Here is a 19979-nt window from a genome sequence, read left to right as displayed (position 1 = left end):
TTCTAAAGACAGTGACTCTTTTTTCTAACAGCAATCCTCTTCATTGCCAAAACCAATTAGCTCTGTTTTATTGTGGTTTAGCTGAGGGACATTTTGGTTCATCCAAGTTGTTAATTTGCTTAAGACAGTGACACAATACATTAATTTAATTGCTGTAATTTGGTGACTTTGATAAATACAGTCCTGTGTCATTTGCATAACCATGATAGCAAACATTGGTGTTTTGAAGCATTTGACCCAAAGGTCTGGAAAAAAAGGGGTCCAAGGACTGACTCTTGAAAGACCCTACATGTCTTGGCCATTCGATCAGATAATGATAGTTTGCGAAACTGGACTGCGCCCTTGCCTCATTGCTTAAAAATGTTTAATGTTTGTTTGCATGTTTTTCCCATGCTTGTGTGAATTCTGTCTGAGCACTCCAGTGTCCTCCCACATTACAAAATCATGCATGTTAGGTTAATTAAAGACTAAATCATCCCTAGGAGTGGATGTGAGTGTGAATTATTGTTGGTCATTATGTGTCATAGGATCGACTAGCAAACCCACCAAGTGAGCTGGGATAGGCTCCAACTCCCTAGAAAATCCCCAGAAAATGGTTGAATGCATGTATTAGAACAGCTCTCAGTTCAACACCATTGCAAAATTGCAACTAAAGAGGCAGACAACACAGATCTTCAGAACAAAAGAAAACACAACATGCTTGGGAATAAACGCCTGAAATCCATCATGTGTCTGACAACAAAGTGCTGCGATAGCGAGCAAAGCAGCCAGTTGTCAGCTGGATGCGCATCCCTTCATGCTGAATACAAAGCAAAAATCTAACATGTGATTTTTTTTGACAACTGACAGACACAACAAAGACTTGTTTTATTTTAATGTTTTGTTTTTCCCTTGAAAGAAATAACTAATTAGTGTGCATGTGTGTGCGTATTTGTGTCCACATACGGTTGAATACTGTAGCTCAGTAATTCTCAAGTGTAGTACTAGTACAACTGTAGTAATCAGGCTCACTCTAGTGTTTTTCTGTGCAATTTCCTAACTGTGAATAATGTTACAGTGTCTTACAAAAACATTTAGACCTACTACTGTATACTGTATTTTATTGTCGGTCATTATGGTGGTAGTTGGAGGTTTCAGTATCTTTTTTTGGTGGTACTTGGTGTAAAAGGTTTGTGAATGACTGATCATTTGAACAGCGGTATTACAGTTCCTAAACAGATTGGGTTACCATTTAGTATGACAATAGAATATTCATAACTTTTGTCAAAGCAAGGTTTCCATCCAAATCTTTCCAATTTTTTAAATCTAATTTTTTTGAAATGCGCCAAACAAACATGCAAATTATGCTCGTTTCCATTTGTATTATTTTACAAATATTGAGAGGAGACTGCGCCATGAGATGGTTAGGGTTAGGTTTTGAGTTAGATCTATCATGAATGGGATTTCCATCCAAATGTTTAAAAAAAATTAGTTAATTAGTTTTGTGAAAATGTGCTAAATTGTTTTGTGACATGAGACGTAATATCCAATCAAAACATGCAACGTGGCATCCTGTCCTGTCATCGTTTATTTGCAAAACATATTTCCATAGCCAAAACTCTGAAAAAATCCACCCCTTACAAGCGTAAAAACCTTTTTGCGTTTCCATTCAGGTTTATCCTTGCAATTCTTGATCACTTTAATACAAATTGCTGGATGGAGATACTATTTGATGTTTTAGATCATGCAGCATAGTCCTTTTAACTTTGTGTTCATAAAGCAGCAAACAACACAGCTTATTGTGACATCCTTGTTTAATATTTTTCAAAGTTGTATTAATCGTTCAACCAGGAATATTTGTGAGGCTGCAACCATCTGATAGAAAAGCAGTGGGTGGCTATACTTCAAGAAAGAGTTTTATAGAAATGAACCATGTGAACCTTATAGCTTGTCCTTTCTGTATAGAATATAATGAATTGAAGAATACAATGAGCTCACCATTTTCCTACCTTAGCTGTGAAATCCCTCCCACGTACAGTACATTGAGGTGCTATATTTCATGCAGGTGTGGAGAAGTTCTCCCTCCTCTATCGCCATCCGCCTGTCACCTTTCTTATCTCACTCGCCATGTCCTTGTCTGAGGTGTCCTTCGTTTTGTATTCTCAGGCCCTGACTTTTTCCTTTTTCTCGCTGCATGATTTTTTTTTTTTATCTCCCTCGATCAGCCTCATCTATATTCAAAAGCGCTGTTGTGTTATGTCCTCTTGTATGACCAATCCGATGGATGTGTTGGTAAAATAAATGAATGATAGGGACAATTGAGTGTGCTTTGGCAGAAGTCATTTTCCTCGTGATCTATCTGTCCATTGGCCTTGACCTGGGGGTAACACGCCAATAAACACACTGGGATGACTCCCCGGTAATGATGATTATGGTTGTTTATGGTTGGCAGACACTTTTCAATTACAATGACTGCCAGAGGTTTGTAGCGTTGTGTGTATACTAACTGTGTATGTGTGTCGTTTGAAGGGGGTGTGGTATTGTGTCCTTTATCAAGCAGACATGCCAATTAGGGGCACCGCTATTGATATTAATTTTCCCTCCCTCTATATCCTCATCTCTCCCTTCTGAGGTGTTTTTCATTCAATGGTCGACTACACAGTGATGACCTGCAACAACCGTGTGTGTGTGTGTGTGTGTGTGTGTGTGTGTGTGTGTGTGTGTGTGTGTGTGTGTGTGTGTGTGTGTGTCGATGGGCGTCGCGGTATGCAGAGTGAATTTACTAGAGCGTAAAGTTGTGCCTAACAGCGGGCAAAGGAAGCAGCCTCATCCTGTGAACTGTCAAGAAGGTGGATCGCGTTATGGGTGCTCTCAGGTTGAAAGTGTTGGGAAAACTCATTATTCTTCCCCTGGCCTGTCTGCTGCGTAGACAACATGGACATCCAGCCTCAGACTGCATGCGCTGCAGGCAACCAGCAACTAAATTGTACACTTTGCACTGTGTTTCTCTTTAACCTTCGCTCTCCAATCCCACAATTAAATGCTCACAGAATTTATTTATTTTTTCGGACAAAAGACCAGGGAGTGTGAATTGCAATACAGTATCATCAACAGCAGTATAGTAGAAAAACATCTTTGAATCGTCATGATATTCCTATAACCAGTGTTGGGAGGGTTACTTTTAAAATGTATTCCATTACAGTTGCAAGTTACCTGCTAAAAAAATTAAGTTAGTAACGTAATCCATAATATTAAAGTAATGTAACAATTACTTTGGATTACTTTTGGATTACTCCAATACCAAGTATGCTCATGAAATCAAAATCAAAATAAATATCACCACAATTTATATTTCTATACAGTGCAACCCTGCTATATGCAGGTGATAGGGACCCGAGCAGCCTAATAATAGCAAAAAATCCTTGTATAATTGGCTACCATTTAAATGCGTGTGCAGTATATGTAGGTTGATTGATTGATTGATTGATTGATTGATTGATTGATTGATTGATGGCCATATGTTGTTTTTGAACTGTCACTGAAAAGCACGGTGGATGGATGGATGGATGGATGAATAGATAGATAGATAGATAGATAGATAGATAGATAGATAGATAGATAGATAGATAGATAGAGGCAGGGAGGGATAGATAGATAGCCAATGAATAGGGAGAAGAGGGACAAATGCAAAAGCACATTGCCCATGGTAGTTCATTTCACCCACACAAAATTATCATATTTCCTGAGCTAGATAACGTCATAAAAATTAACATAAAAAACGCATACATGTGTCTTTGGGAGCATGATGATGTTTAAAATAGAACGTATTTATGCGCTTTTGTGGGCAAATGAGTTAATGTAGTGTACTTTGTTGATATTGTGAACAACTATCTGTTTAAAAGCATGTTGGATGTTTGTGTTTTAATAAGCTTCCTTGAGTTTGTTGGCTCATTTCCGTTGCTTTATGACCCATTCTCACCATCAATTGCCAATTAGTTTAACTCTTTGACTGCCAAAAACGTTAAATAACGTTTAGTAAAATCCTACGGAGGAGCGCCAAAGACGTTAAAAGACGTTCACCAAGTTTTTGTTTTTGTTTTTGGGGAAACGGGTGGAGGAAAGCCTTGGCCAGCTGTGCTGAAAGTATCAAGCAGATCTAGTTAGTATAATGCCTATTTTTGGCCCCTAGATGGCAGCGATGACTTTCTTTGGACAAGATTGGGTAGGCGTCAGTAGAAGACGTGTAGCGGAGCTAGAGTGTTGAGGGGACAATGGCTGTGGAAGCCATAATGGCGACCGGTTGCAAGCAGCTCACGCTTGAGCATTTTTTTCAAAGACGAAAAGCATCGACCAATGCTAAAGAGCACATTGATGACGACGATGATGATGATGGTGACTCCGAGGTTGACGCCGAAGTTGGAAGCGTTGACGCGGCGGCTATGATCACGTCATAAAGCCTCACCGGTTAGCGATGCTAACGCCGGAAAACGCGGAGCACAACCGAGCACTTCTGCCCAGGCGGACGTTGAATCGGACGACGAAGAGTGCCCCGAGTCCAATGCATATTAATCGGAGGAGTGGGTACAGTCTGATCACGGAGAAGACACTGGTTATGGACTACGATGCCACCATGAATGGAGCGGATAAGATGGATCAGAACATCTCTTACCACCCGGTATAGGAACTGAAGGACATGAGGAAGCCAGACGTAACACCACCGTAACGTCACTGTATCATGATCCTGAGAGTAGACTTGATGGCAACATGGCCAAACACACACTGCAGTATATACTTGCTATTCCCCGGAAAAAAAAGCCAGCAAGAAAGTGTAGCGTCTGCACGCTAAGGGGCCATCGCAGTAAAACTAATCTGTTGTGCAAATCCTGCTGCGTCCACTTACACGCAGGGGAGTGTTACAAAAAGAAAAACTGTATTTGAAACATCCACACAATTGTAAATAGTACCACGGTTGCACACATTTGTAAATAGTTTGCCAAATTGTTACACTGTTGTATGTAAATAAACGTATTTTGCTATCAAAAAACACTTTTTCATTGTTGGTGGTAGTGTTTTACAGAAGTAAAGCACTGTTTAGGTGTTTGTGGCATTATTCATGGGGAAAAAAAAGGTGTCAAATTCACTAGAGTGCATGAAATAATATCGTTTCACAAAAAGCTTGATTTCTCCGTTTTTTGTTTCAAAACAGAGCATTTGGGTGAAACTAACCATTTTCTATTGTTGATTACTGAAAAACAGAATAAGGTAGAAACAAACTCCTTTTTTTCTGATGAAAGATGAGAGTTCAATCTTTCATTTGGTAGTATGTGTGTTTCCATAGTCCAAACACAAAATTTTCTGTGGACCTTGAAAGATCAGTCAAAATGCTTAAATCGGCTGGCACTGACGGCATCTCTTTTCTGAAAACATCTGGCAGTCAAAGAGTTAATTGTGTGCAACATCTGTAAGACTCTTTACAGTAAAATCCAAACAAATGTGGCACCATTTAAATGTGATTGGTCAACAGCACGCCTAGTGGTCAAAACATCCACAGTCTACTCTCCAGTCATTTCAAATGCACGGTAGCCCTTTGCAGATCAAACCATATGGGATCGACAGGGGAGGGCAGCCTGTATTTCAAATGCAGCCTTATATCTCGATCAGAGCAGGGAGAGTTTGCCAAATTGGATTAAAGAGCATATTAAATCTGAACTAATCAGAACATGAAGAGATTAGATGCCAGGCAAAAGTCACAGGGACGTGGCATGGTAACGCAGACACTGTACAGAGCTTGACCAAAGGAGAAAGTGAGGAGGCAGATATGAGAAATGAAGGTAGAGCAAATGCACACCTAAGAGCAAGCGGCAAGATAATGGGGAAACTGATAAAGGCGAAAAAGAGCCTCCGAGACCAAAAGATATGAGAGAGCAAAGAAAAGGTAGGAAGCTTGGAGTATATAGAGGGCTAAATATGTGGGAGTGATCGAGATTGGGGAAATGGCATTGCTTTGAGTCGAATGATGAATAGGTGGTCCATGACAGGGGAAGGACTGACACACAAGAGAAACACACACATTTGTTGAGATAAGCACAGAGACAAAGACATACAATAACATCTCCTTTTATATTTCCTTCCCACTCATGCACATTGTCTAAGACTCTGTGGTGAAATCGCAGGGCACTGTTAATATAGCTTCCACTACCAAAAACAATATGAAGATGATATGAGGCTAACAAAGAGCGGCTGGTGCTGAGCAGAGTGACAAGGCTCAGCACTCAACACAAACAAATGACCAGACAACAAAAGGACAGGAACAGAAACGCTTTGACAAATATGAATTGATCCACTAATTTGTGGATCAATTCAATGGACTGAAAATGTTTGTGTTTCTCGGGAGATGTTTTGCCCGTTTTTTCCAGAGCCCTTTGGATTGAGAGCAAGTGCATGTTTGCTGCATGTTTGAATGGTCCTAAAGAGCCCTTCTCAATGACAAAACAGCAACTGTGGATGTTGATTATCAAATCTTATTATATACGCTAAGACCGGAGAGACTAACCCTCTTAGTGCTAGTTAGCTTATCGCTAGCTAGCTACCACGACAGACATGACACATTACTGAAAATTAAAAATACCGGTACACCCTGGGTTCTGCATTTAGCTGGTGCACAGTGAGGGATCATGGAGGTTAAATTAAGTTATTTCAAACTTAAAATGAAAACCTTTCTGTAAGTTGACATGTTTGTGTTAGTGTGTCGCCCCCATAGGCACGCTTAGAATATGTTTTCAAAAAACTGAACATGAGGCTTGGTAAAGTACTTTGGACAACACTTGGTTTAGATAAAGCGCTATATAACTTCACTCCATTTACCATTATAATCAAATAGTTTTTTTTATTTTTTTCATTTTTGGAATTGTGATGTGTTTTTTCAGCAAAAGTACAATTAGCAACTCATTCAAATGGATTTGGGATTCAGTGCTTAAATGGTAAACTACTATGCGAATGCTCATTTTGTTCCGAGTCCAGGCACTAGTACTTACATATACTTAACCATGCCCAAATTATGTAACTTAAACTGACTTTAATAATCTGAATGAAGTCAACTAATTGCTAATGAAATGTTCTTGGCATCAAATTGTCAAATTTACAGAAGACATCAACCCATCCAACCTATTTCTTAATCACTTATTCCTCATAAGGGTGGTGGAGCCTATCCCAGCTGGCTTCAGGAAGTAGGCGGGGTACACCCTGAACCGGTATGCTACACGCAGTGTTGGGAAAGTTAATTTTTTACGCAAACTAGTTTAAAGATCAGCTCACAAATTATTTGTGTAAAATTAACTAGTTCAGTTAATAGTTTATAATAAACATTTTACGAACTAAGTTCATCGATCCAAAACCCCTTTTTTTTATTTTACTTAATCACATTTTCAAATAAAAATAATCCTCACAAATCAAATTGCAACGATCCAAAGTCCAATGCTTTTAAATGAGTGGAGTGTCCTTTCACCGAGGATCATTGCTGTATTCGAGGAAAGTCGGAAAGCCGGATTGTGTCAGTTCCAACCTCAAAGCGTTCGAGGCAATGTAAATACAAGACTTATGTTCACGTGACACAACGTGATTTGGAACGGTTGCGTTATGCAGAACAAATCCTCTTGAAATCCTCCTTGAATACAGCATAAAACCGCCATTTTGACTTGGACTTAATACCACTCCCGAAGTTGATGCTAATTTCTCGTTAGTGTTTGAATGGGATCCTCCATTCACTTTATCATTAGCGCTAGCGAAGCAAAACGAAGCAAGTTTGATATTTAAATATACAATGTGTGTATTTCTTCTTCTTGTTTATTTATGCATACGGACAGCAGAATCACTAAAGCTCCGCATTTGCCACACAAGCAACACAGCGCTGATGTGAGTTACAAGCATGCATCACATTTTCATGACGTATCTGGCTTGGAATTGTTGGTAGCACAGTCGCCGCTGGGATTGCCAAATAATTTGACACCTAATTAAAGCTCGTTTACGGTGTCTTTACCCTGGTTTTCTCTAGTAGTCTAACAAGAGTAAACTTGGCACCCTGGAACAATAATTTACTGCGTTCAAAGCCAGAATTTGCTTGTTCACAGAAACGTTCAAGAAGCGAAAACACACTAAGTTCAGTTCACGTTTGCAAAAATATGAACAAGTTCATGAACTTTTGTTCATTCAACTTGTTCAGGTACAACACTGGCTACAAGTGTATGCAATTTTTTTTAAATGCTTCATCGCTAATGAGAAATGCTCCAGACATTGGCTCATGATGTGACGTCAATTAGTGAAAATTGGTTTCGTGCAGTGGTCTATTTTGGATTACATAACATGTCAAATCCCCTGTAGGTCTGCTGACACCTTGCCAAGAAATCTTCAATGTGTTGGAATTTATTTCTATATTAATATAAACTCAAGTTAATAATCTGACTCCAATTTGTGACTGGGTGGCTTCTCCTGTTTTGTACTTTTCCGCCCCGGTGTAAAACAAATGTGGTTTACAACCTACTCTGACCTTATCGCGGCTCTGCATCTCCCCTTGCAATTAGCATCCTTTGTTGGCAACATTCCATTCCTGCAACCCCCACGTCCATCACACACATCCTGCATTTCACCCCCACTCACACAAACTCTTATATTCCTTTAAATGAAACCATTTTAATGAGTCCTAATGGGTAAGAGTTAGAGCTGACACAAAGGTCTGGAAGTGTGTTTTTTCATGGTTAGGTCCCTTCAAAGAATAAGTTGTGCTAATATACTTGCCGTTACAAACAAACCATGACACGACAAATTTTTGTTGACATACTAAAATGTGTTGTTGATATATTAAAACGTTTACATGTGAATGTTAAGGTTAAAACAGCCCATCAACACGGTCAAAGGAAGCTGTATTCAGATTGGCAGACAAAATGACAATTCAAACATTTGGTTTGAATATTTTGTATGCCCTGTTATTAGCAGTTAGCTATTTTGTTACAGTTAGCTAAAAAGGAAATACTGTCTGAGGCAGAGGCGTAAGGTTGTGCACTTTTGTCTTTCCACAAGTTGCTAAATGTGTCCTTTGCCCATGCAAAGAAATCGATAAATACATCATAATACAGTGTGTATAGTGTGTGTGTGTGTGTGCGTGCGTGCGTGCGTGCGTGTGTGTGTGCGTGCGTGCATGTGTATGTGTGAGTGAGTGTTTGTATGTGTGTGTGTGTTGGGTGGGTGGGTGTTTTCAGGCGGGTCCCCAAGGAAACTCAAATCAATAGCAATAGATGATTTCCTCAGGGAACATTTAGCATGTTTGTAGGTTATACAAGGGAAGGAAGTGTCCAGCCCACAAAGACAACCATGTGTGCTGGAATATGCCATTTTTTCTACAGCCCAGAAAGCTAAGAATTAGAAACCTCACACTCACATTCAAACTGTTATTGAGTGGAAACTGAATCCATGAGCTGCATGCACCAAAGTGAAGCACTACACCATCAGTGACGCTAGTGCATATCATATTCACTAAATAATTGATTAAAAGCATTTATCCAATAATCCAGAAATTAGTACACTACCTACTACAGTGCTTGCTTGGTTGGTGTTAAAAATAAGAAGTGGTTGAGTACATTCCATAATCCAGGGTAATAGTATATTTTTGATTTAATTTTCTGTATTTTCTTCACCTGAGGCTGGTGGGAAAATCAACTTATTCTATGCATACAACTGTATCGCAATGAATAAAACATTTTATTCCCCAAATAAATTTACTAGACCCTAAGACTTTAAACGTACTCATCTTTTTCTATTATGTTTCACAATTGAGAAAAGCTTTTCTAGTAATTCCGTCTTCTCTTATAACAATTCTTGTTTTATCAGTTAATGCAAGGACTGAATAATCTACTTACTGGAAAACAAGAACTAAATACTTATACTATAATACCTGAATTGTTTCTTACACAGCCAAATGTGCACTCTCTCTCCTTCACACACACACGCTCACATACACGCACACACACTGTGCTAAGCTTCTCAGTCGAGTAACGCTGTGACCCCTCTCTTCATGGCTCTCTGTTTGAGTCCTCTGTCAGTACAATTCCACCTCCGTCCTCCTCCTGCACGTCTCTTTCCATCCATGCTGTCGTCCTCACCCCCCCACACCTCCGCACTTCCTCACCATCTCCTCTCTTCAGTCAGTTTGTTTTGGCAGAGATTAAACGCCAGCTCACATGAGACTCGGAACTGGCACGCTACATGACTCTCATGCGCCTTGTGCCATGCACACACTCCTACACTTGTTACTTCTCTCACCTCACCTGCAGTGCTGCTGTACTGTCATATGTGGCATTCTGTTTCAAGGAAAATATATTTCCAAGATCCCAGCTCATTATAAAAAGCACTTAATTGCTGATAAATTATCCAGTCTGAAAGATAATGTGTGTGCTGAATGTTGTTTATGATTTGCTTTATAAATAAAGTTGAGCTGGTGGTCAGCCAACAAATATTGTTGCATTTGCTCTAAAAATATGACTGAAAATGTCATTGTCTGTAATGAAATCCACCAAAGTGGTATTGACAAGGCAGTTTGCTTTTGCTGGAGTCAGGAGGTAAATGTAATAGTGTTCAATTTCTTCTTTTATTGGAAGAAAAGTACCGTGTTCCTTTGCCTAGTTACATGGTTGTTTATATTTCCTGTGGCAATAACTGTATTTCTTTTCAAAAATAAATTTCAGCCATTAGATGCTCAACATTGAACATCTGTAACATAATCAGTTGTAGATCATTCTAATTACCGTTTTCTGTGTTCATCTTATAATTTGATGTATGTTGTGTTTTTCAAGTTTGCAGCCTTTTCTAGCTATATTTTCATTGATCATGTTCATTAGTTATTTATAAGGTTTGCCGTTGCAGCCATCATTACTCAGAGTGAAATTTTCTCGCCAGCTTTTTCACAAACTGTTTTAAGTTTTAAAGGCCAAATCTCAGCATTTTAAAAGAAAAGTACAATTACAAACATGATCTATGATTCAGTGAGCCATCCAGCTGTGTAAAATATATTAAACTCATACATTACAGTCACCATGCTGTGGCTATTCTCAATAGGAATCGTATGAACGCAAGTAGTTCAACGATTTAATGATTCCACAATTAATACCTCAAAGATTTAATGATTTGTCCATTAATCAGTTAGTAATAAGAGTGAATTTCAGCAGTGTAGCAACTGAGCTCTTGTTAGTTTGTGATTCTGTGTTGGATTTTTCTCTGATTGTAGGATTCAGTGCCTACAATTCACCATCTTTGTGTGTGTGTGTGTGTTTTTTTTCTTCCCCAGACGGGACTCCTTACACATGGTGGGTGGGCCGGGGCAGTGAGAAGCACTTCTACTGGGGGGGCTCGGGTCCTGGCATCCAGAAATGTGCCTGCGGCATTGACAGGAACTGCACTGACCCCAAGTACGACTGCAACTGTGATGCCGACCACTCACAATGGTAAGTTGGAGTGTACAATCGCGTCAAATACGACTTTGTCGTTAATGCAGAAACACATCGCATTACTGGTTCACCCAAGACATCAACCTTACTACTTTGCAAAGACTGGTAGTGTAGTGCTTCAGTAGACTAATCTCCAATCCTGTGTTTTGGCATTAAGACGTGAAAACAAGCAGTGAAAAAACACCTGCTATCGCGAGCTGGCGGTAACCTTGATTTTACAAATTAATTGGGAGATATTGTCCACATCCAAGCCAATTTTTCACATCCAATTTTTCAAGGCCTAAAAACACCCAATAAATAGAAAATTGTTTTGGACTTTTTTTAAGCCTACAAATGCCCTGTACAGTACAAAAATAATGTAAATTAAATATTAAATAATAATAATAATCATAAAAGTTTTAAAGTTCCAAACTTACTTTGTTAGTACTTCCTTTTTCACCTCTGTTACGATTAGATGCCTTGAATAAGGGCTTTACAAAAAAACAAGTCTCCCAAAAATGACATGTTCAAAACCGGATGCATACAGTCCTGCTCACCATTATTGCCATCCATCAAGGTACAAGTACATAATGTGGAATATCTTCTGAAAAAACATTTTATTTTTTATAGAGAACTTGTGTTTGATTTGAAAGACAAAATGATAAAAAAAAATATTTAAAACAATAAACAATGGGCAGAAATAATAGAAAACTTAAAATGTGCTTTGTCATTGGTATTGGCACCTTTTCCTGTAAATCAGTATGGAAACACTATTGTGACTCATCTTTGGTAAATTACAAATGAGAATTCCCTGTTCTAAATGGTCTGTGCCCAATTGACATGAATTAACCAATGAATGATGACTTTGGTGTTTTAAAAAGCCACCTGTTACCTGCTATATAAACAAAAGAGCTCTCTGAGGACATCAGAAGTGCAATTATTCACAAACACAAGACCTCCAAAGGGTATAGAGCCATCTCCAAAGACTTTTGTAGCCCGGTTTCAGTAGTGCGAAATATTATTAAGAAGTTTTACGAGCATGGAACTGTCAAGAACCTCCATGGACGTGGGGGTAAGAGATAAACTGATGACAGAAGTCTTCAACGGTTGGTGCGAATGGTGGAAAAAACACTGTGTTAAACATCCAAAGACCTGAAGGCCAACCTGGAACAGTTTGGGATCATGGTTTCAAGAAGCACCATACGCCACACACTGAACCAAAAATAGGGCTTCATGGGCGAAGACCATTCCTGAGACATTTAAAAAAATGGCTAACCTTTGCTAAGGAGTACCTGAACAAACCACAATTCTTTTGGGGAAATGTTCTGTGGACGGATGAAACAAAAATAGAACTTTTCAGCAATGGGCACCAACAGTTTGTTTACAGACAGCACAATGAAGCTTCCAAGGAAAAGAACACCCTCATTACAGTTAAGCATGGTGGAGGATCCATCATTCTGGGGGTCTGGTTTGCTGCATCTGGTACTGGAGGCCTTGATCATATCACAGTAATCATGAAATCAGAGAATTATCAAGACAATCTAGGGAGACATGTCCTACCAAGTGTTAGACAACTTGGTAGGAGTCGAAGTTCATGGGTCCTCCAGCAGGACAAAGACCCAAAGCACATATCCTAAAGTACATAGTAATGGATAAAAAAAGGGGGGAAATACGGTTTTAAAATGGCCAGCATGACTCCTGATCTCAATCCGGTTGAAAATCTTTGATATGAGCTGAAATATGCCATTGGGAAAACAAACCTGCAAACATTCAAGAGCTTGAACAATTTGCAAAGGAAGAGTGGGGGAAAATACCTGCGGAGAAGTGCAAGAAGCTTGGAGATTGCTACAAGAAGCATTTGGAAGCTGTAATCGCTGCCAAAGGGTGTGCAACCAAGAGGGGTGCCATTATTGCTGCAAATGCTGTATTTTCTATTTCTTCTTTGGAATTACATTATGCAAGTTGAATAACAATTTATTTTGTGGAATTGCGTTGGACATCCAATTAAAAGGTTCTCATGATATAAATTTGGTACATTTGCATTTATTTCCAAAGATATTGTAGACATCATGCAAAAAATGAAGGGGTGCCAATAACAGTGAGCAGGACTGTAGCTAATGTAAAAAACAGCATTAGATATGAACAGGTAGATACGACACGCTCCTTTGAGCTACGAGTTAAGATAATATCAATGCTTTCCAATGACTTTGATTGGGATATCGCCAGACATTGTTTTAGCCTGCTCTAGTCTACTCTGAGTCTGTTTATCTATGACAAGAGCAGCGTGACCTGGAAGCATGTGACTAGGCTTTACTTGTTTACAGGCACTGTGTCGAAATTGCAGCCAATGTTGGAGCTAACAGACAAATTTGAGGTGACTGGTCACTATTTTCTGTCCTTTGAATTGATCTTACGTTGGTTCTGTTTATAATAAATTGTGGTTCCACTGTCTTGAGATGCGTCTGTGTACTGTATCTTGACCTTATTGCAATTGTTGGCTAGTTATGTGATTTTTGCCTGCCCTCAGCTTCTATCCAGGTCAGCTGGTGATTTCCACATTTTTTTTTTTTTTTACATTTAGAACTTATTTTTCTTCTTCTTGTCAAACAGACTTTGTGGCGGGAAATGTAGATTAATCAGACCACATGCAACACTTTGCTAAGTTGTGTGCCTGCAATGCCCAGTGTCCTTTGCAAAGTTACTATTACCATTCACCTTTAATGGCACCGGCCTTTCCAAAGGGAGCAGCACAGTTGTCAGGCTGTCTCTTCTGGCGACGACCCATCCTACACCTCAGCCCCAGCAGCTGAGGAATTACTAGGAACTCTTAGAAACAAGATTTGTAGAGAAGCCCTTGCTAACAACATTCCTAAATTACAAATCAACAAACCTGATTATGATCAGGAACTTCTAAATTGTTTCACCAGTTTTCACCCTTTTAGTTAATTCAAAGGTCACCTACAGAAATCTTGAACCAAACTTTTTTTTCCCTCAGAAGTTTTTAAACAGCTAATTTATTCTGAAACTCAAATAGTGAAGGTCAAGGACACTATTAAGCGCACATTTTGTTTCATGGTCACACCCTCCATTACGGAGTATTTCAAGTGGCTTACTGAATGCGTGAATCTCATCTGCAGAGTCTTATAATGCTAATATTTTGCTCATCTGTTGTCTATTGTGGTGAGCAGTCTAAATTCCAAAACAATATTGACAGAATGATGAATGTCACTACCCATAATGTATTTAATTCCAAGCACACAACATTTGACTCGTGTAATGGCCACCCTTTTGTGGCTGTTTTATGATCAGAAACTACAAATTAAAAGAATAGAAAATTGCCATTTTAAGGAAAAATGACAATCCTATAGCATATGCGTAATAGTGGCATCGGTATTGGTGACTATTCAAGCTTTGAGTACTTGCACTATTATCGGTATGAAAAAAGTAAGGTATTGTAAATCCCAGATTTTTTGTTATCTGATGGATATTGCTCATAAACTCACTCAATTGGCTACGGCTGAGCATGTTGCTTTTTTTACCAATTGCTGTGTTTGTGAGGATGAGTGATTTCATTTTGCTTTTATGTCAATCTCTTCATCTTCAAAACTCACAGGACTACAAATTAGTCATATTGCTATCTGTGTTTTTCTCGTTCACTTTTAAAAATATTTCCAGCAAATCTATTTTCAGTTTGTACCCATATTTGGGCTATTATTCTTTTCCTTCAGCTCATTCCAGTTCAACTTAAATTATGTATTCGATTTTTTTTATAATGTCAGTTGAAAAGGTAGTTTAATATATAAGAAGGGAGGTAATGAAGGTATTCATCTGCTCAATATACAGTAATTGATTCTCTTATTAACATTCATTCATTTTTGTTCATTTCACCTTCTGAACCACATTTCATCAGTGCATTCTTATTTGATTTTGTCCTCCAGGAGAGAAGATTCTGGTCTTTTGACATATAAGGAACACCTGCCAGTCAGCCAGCTTGCGGTGGGTGATACCAACCGAGCTGGCTCCGAGGCCAAACTGACTGTTGGACCATTGCGCTGCCAGGGAGATGGTGAGTGTTGCCTTTGATAGGAGCACCGTAGGTGATAATAATGTGCAATAAAAGACAATCGCCAAAGACACCAAACTTTTGCCACCACAACTCCACTGGTTGGATCTGGTGGCTTTCTGTTCCATCCTTGAAATTGGATTCAAACTAGAATTACAGTTCAGTTGTTGTGTAACCCTGCGAGCATACCAAATTAATTAACATCAAGTGACAATCAAAACATAACCTTATGTCCTATGCGCTGAGGAGGTTCTTTCAAAGCAAGTTAAAAGGTCACTACTCTGGCTCAAAGCCTGAGCACACTGCTTTATAATGATCAGTAGATCTGAAAAGAAACTTCAATCTTTACAGGTGGCCTGTTCAGGAAGACGAAATACAGAGAGTGGTACGTAGTGGTTTAGCTGCAGGTATAAAATACATCTTAGAGCATAAGGCTGAATCAGTGCAGTAGCAATGGCCTAATTAAGAGGAAATATATGTATTAATGACCGAAGCTGCTGTGAAGACTATCATTTCCGAAATTCTCGGCTGGTTGCAGAGGCATGGCTGTGTAACCTTTTTGTAAAGGGTTCGGCAAAGGTTGGATCAAAAGAACACCTCCAGTCTTGTTACAGCGCTTATTAAAAATGCTCCTGTTGACAGTGCACAAAGCCTTTTAACGGTCAGGGCTAGCAAATGGCAGCTTTGTTTTTGGTGTCAAGTTGGAGATTTTTCCCAGACAAGGCGTATTTTAAATGGTCATAATCTTTAAATGAATGCTTTTTAGGATGACTACGCCATGTAGATTATTTTCCTAACTATTTGGAAGAGAAATCTTACACCAAATAGTGAGCAAGCTGGATTGCCGTTAAAATAAGTTGTTTGAGGAGAGTGGCAAACTACCATAGGAAAACACACTGATAAGAAAAATGTAAATTTGTTATTAATGAACAAGAGCAGCAAACAACAAAATGGACGCCTGCTTCAATGCTGAATAACGCATATTTAACATGCCTTGAATCATGCGACTTCTAACCACTGGCGTTCTATACAGTATTTGCAAGGCTAAATTAACTTCACCAATAATGCAGGTACAAAACAAAGTTTTGTTGTATTAGAAGATTATGTTGAACAGAGTTCATATACATACTAAAGTATAAAACAATGCCTGCTTACTTGTAGAGCAACTGAACCCATCTCATAACTTCCTGATATTCTTTAAATCCACGCCCACGACCCCAAAATTCCTATTTCATAACACTTTGTTTAATTTGAAATCAAAGAAATATAGCACCAAAAAAAACAAAATAGTCAATTGGCCAACGCTTGTGCTGGAAAGCTTATCATTTGAGAAACACACCAGAAAAGGAAGAAAACCACATACCATAGTGTTTTCACAATAAAAAGTCATCATCCCCTTGGATGTGTTAACAGCTGCAAAAATCATCAAAGAATTCATTCAAAGAGCAATTCTAAATTTCAAAGTGGGAAATATGTTTACATGTGTGCCAACAAAATTAACAATTGCATTCAGGTATATGTAAACAATATAAGACAAGAAAGATATAAACAAAAATATATAGAAGATATTAAAAAAAGTTAGGAAGTGATAAAAATAACAAAAATACAACGAATAAAACTATATTTGCCAACTTTTCCCGATTCATGCAGGAAACTCCCGAATTTCAACCCTATCTCCGGCAGGGTAATTTCTCCTGCTAATCTTCAGATTCTACAGTTTACATAGGAATATTTGTCAATAACAAACCGCCAACGTGATGAGAAGGCCAACTTCAAAACAAATCTTAGTATACCAAATAATATATAGAGATTAAATGAACTTGAAACTTAAACTTGAAATGCTTTTATTTTGAAGTTGTTCCCAGCAGTATGTTGTGGCCTAACGGCGCACTTGACTCGTCTTGGAGAATGTGTTTCGGCAGTTCAAATTGTCATTACAAACTTTTCAACAACTTGTCAACAACACAACTTCGTCCTGGAATCATGTTCAAACACCAATTAAGGGTGCTACAAAACAACTTCCAAAAAGCTCTTCAATTACGCTGACATTGTATTACACGGCGCCTATTGCCAGTGTTTAAGGGTGGCTATCAGCGAGAGCCATTGGACTACTTTTGTAAAGGCAGTTTATTCAATGTAAATGACTCTGCGCACTTTGATGCCTGACACAGTTGCCGTTCCTACTGATCACTTTACCAAATCGGGCTTACTCAAATGTGATGTTTCAGGTGGCAAAATCACTTGTAAAAACTGTGGCTCTGGCGTCACTTTGTCTCACAGACCAAAATCTATGAGGAAAGATTTGTCTAAAATCTCACTAATGTTTAATGTGGAAAATAATGTGCTGCTAAGCACTGTTTCAATTTGAATTAAATGTTAATTATCTAAAATAAAAATCGTATGAGTCCATCGTTATGTGGAAAAATGTTTGTTTTGTCTTCTGTATTCATCATTTGTCTTTTATTTTTATCCAAATACCCAATTATTCAATACAATTTTCCAAAATATTTGATCGCTCTGGCCAGTGTTTGCTTCAAATTGCGCAGCGCGCTCACCTTCTCCACGCCCACCAAATGTCTGCAGTGCATTAAAAAAAAATCCTACTGCCATGTGTGTGTCTGGTTGCAGTTTACCCCAATTACACTTTTACACAATTACACCACAATGTGAAATGTGGATATGTTTAATTGAACACTTGTTCTTTGAATATGAACAGGTGAATACACATCACTAACATGATAGCATTGTTCATCACAATACGTTGCTGGCATAAATATATGAAGATATGTTTCTAATTAATAATGATTTTAATACCGAAAACATGCTTCTTGTGTTGGTGTACTGCATTAAAAGGCAAATAACACTTTGGTGATTGTATTGTCCATCCTCACCCTGCAAAAAACAACAACCTATTGCCGCTTCGGTGTTGTGTGATAGTCCTTGTGACTATCAAGCTGTAATATGAAAGGCACATAGAAAAAGTCCTTGGGCCATTATTATGGTAATGACCCTCAAGAAGAGGACAATTTGCGCTAATGGTAATAGAAATAGCACATTATTAGAATGACTTGGCCGTGTACTGTCCATGGAGGCATTGTTAGAAACCTTTGAAAAGTGTTAAGCCTCTTTTAGACTTTACTGCTGCTGGTTTGACTAGCTCTTAATTAAAAATACCAGGAGAGAGAACAAGTGAAAGCTGATCATGCATAGCATTTCGGCCAATTATAATACAGCATTGAGTGTGAAAGTAGCATGGTGCTCATTCTTGCACTTCCTGTATGAACTTACATGTAGTTTAAGATGTTTTTTTCTGTCACACCTACACACCCCTGTAGTTTCCCTCCCCGGGTTCATCTAACCAATGCAGTCTGTATAGCTTTTAGTCAAGTGGAAGACACCGACTGATTTGGCAGCTCTTGCCCTATTGACCATTTGTGCCCTCAGTTCTCCTGCGCTGTCTTGTGTTCCTACCTGCGGTGCGGCAGTCCTGCTGATTAATTGCAAGACTCACCAATCACATCAGTCATGCTTGACCATCTTTTCACAGTCGATCGTAGAAAGGAAGCTCTCGCACAAGGGATGAAGTTCTAAAACACATGTTCATGTCAATGTACTACCTACCTAATGTAAAATATAAATACATATAGTACATCCATCCATTTTCTATACCGCTTGTCCTCATTTGGTCACAGCCAAGTGTATTGTCTTTTATATTCCTTTTGTGTGTTAACGTGAGTGTGGCCATTCTCGTTTAATGTCAGACGACTGCATTTCAAATCATATGTACATAAGTAAGGGTTGAAAAAGGAATACAATTTTGATTCACTGTTAAAATCAGGGGAAAATGTTACCTATTGTCAGTTGTAAATAAAACAATAAAATTGTAGATTAGTCAAAGTAGACACCCAATGAGTTGGTTTAATGATTCAAATGATTCATAACAGTTAAGCCCCCTCAATGCCAGCTACAGAAACAAAAACTAGTACTTAACTAACTAGTACTAAAAACTAACATATTAGCATTTAAACATTAAAGTACCTGTATGCTAAATAACTAGCGATGTACAACGGTGTGCCGCACGATACACGTCACCACACGTAATTAATATTCATGATGCTAGTGACTGACGCCAGGGGGTCAAACTCGGCTGGTCAGTCTACAAGTGAAATGTCTACTGAGCTAAACCTACTAATTCTGTCCAAGATTGATGGCCCTAGTGCCAAATTCACTATAGAAGAACATACTAATGTTCAATTGAAGACAGGAAAAAGAGCCGACATGATCCAGAGGTAATGTTTTTTTTTTCTTCCCTTCAAAACGTCGTCCGACGCAACTGACAGTGACATTCTCCAGTTTCAACAAGCTATCCTTCCTTTACCACCACATGCCCTGTCTGTCATATTTGATTGTCTTACGTCTTTGACAGTTGTTGGGGGTACATTTTTATTGATTTTTGTCTGTGTGTA

The 19979-nt window shown here is 38.7% G+C and overlaps 1 protein-coding gene across 2 annotated transcripts in view; it reads left to right on the top strand.

Moving 5' to 3' along the window:
* cntnap2a (contactin associated protein 2a) overlaps positions 1-19979 on the top strand; it is a 340351-nt gene that overhangs the window by 258335 nt on the left and 62037 nt on the right. For both annotated transcript variants that reach the window (XM_077553952.1, XM_077553951.1), the window contains exons 16-17: positions 11312-11468; positions 15389-15516. In XM_077553952.1, the coding sequence (XP_077410078.1) occupies positions 11312-11468; positions 15389-15516 (285 nt within the window). The remainder of the gene's footprint in view (positions 1-11311; positions 11469-15388; positions 15517-19979) is intronic.

Source organism: Vanacampus margaritifer, chromosome 20 (genome assembly GCF_051991255.1).
Source record: "Vanacampus margaritifer isolate UIUO_Vmar chromosome 20, RoL_Vmar_1.0, whole genome shotgun sequence".
Taxonomy (NCBI): domain Eukaryota; kingdom Metazoa; phylum Chordata; class Actinopteri; order Syngnathiformes; family Syngnathidae; genus Vanacampus; species Vanacampus margaritifer.
Note: the sequence above shows the minus strand (reverse complement) of the source record. Positions and strands in the feature narration are given on the sequence as shown.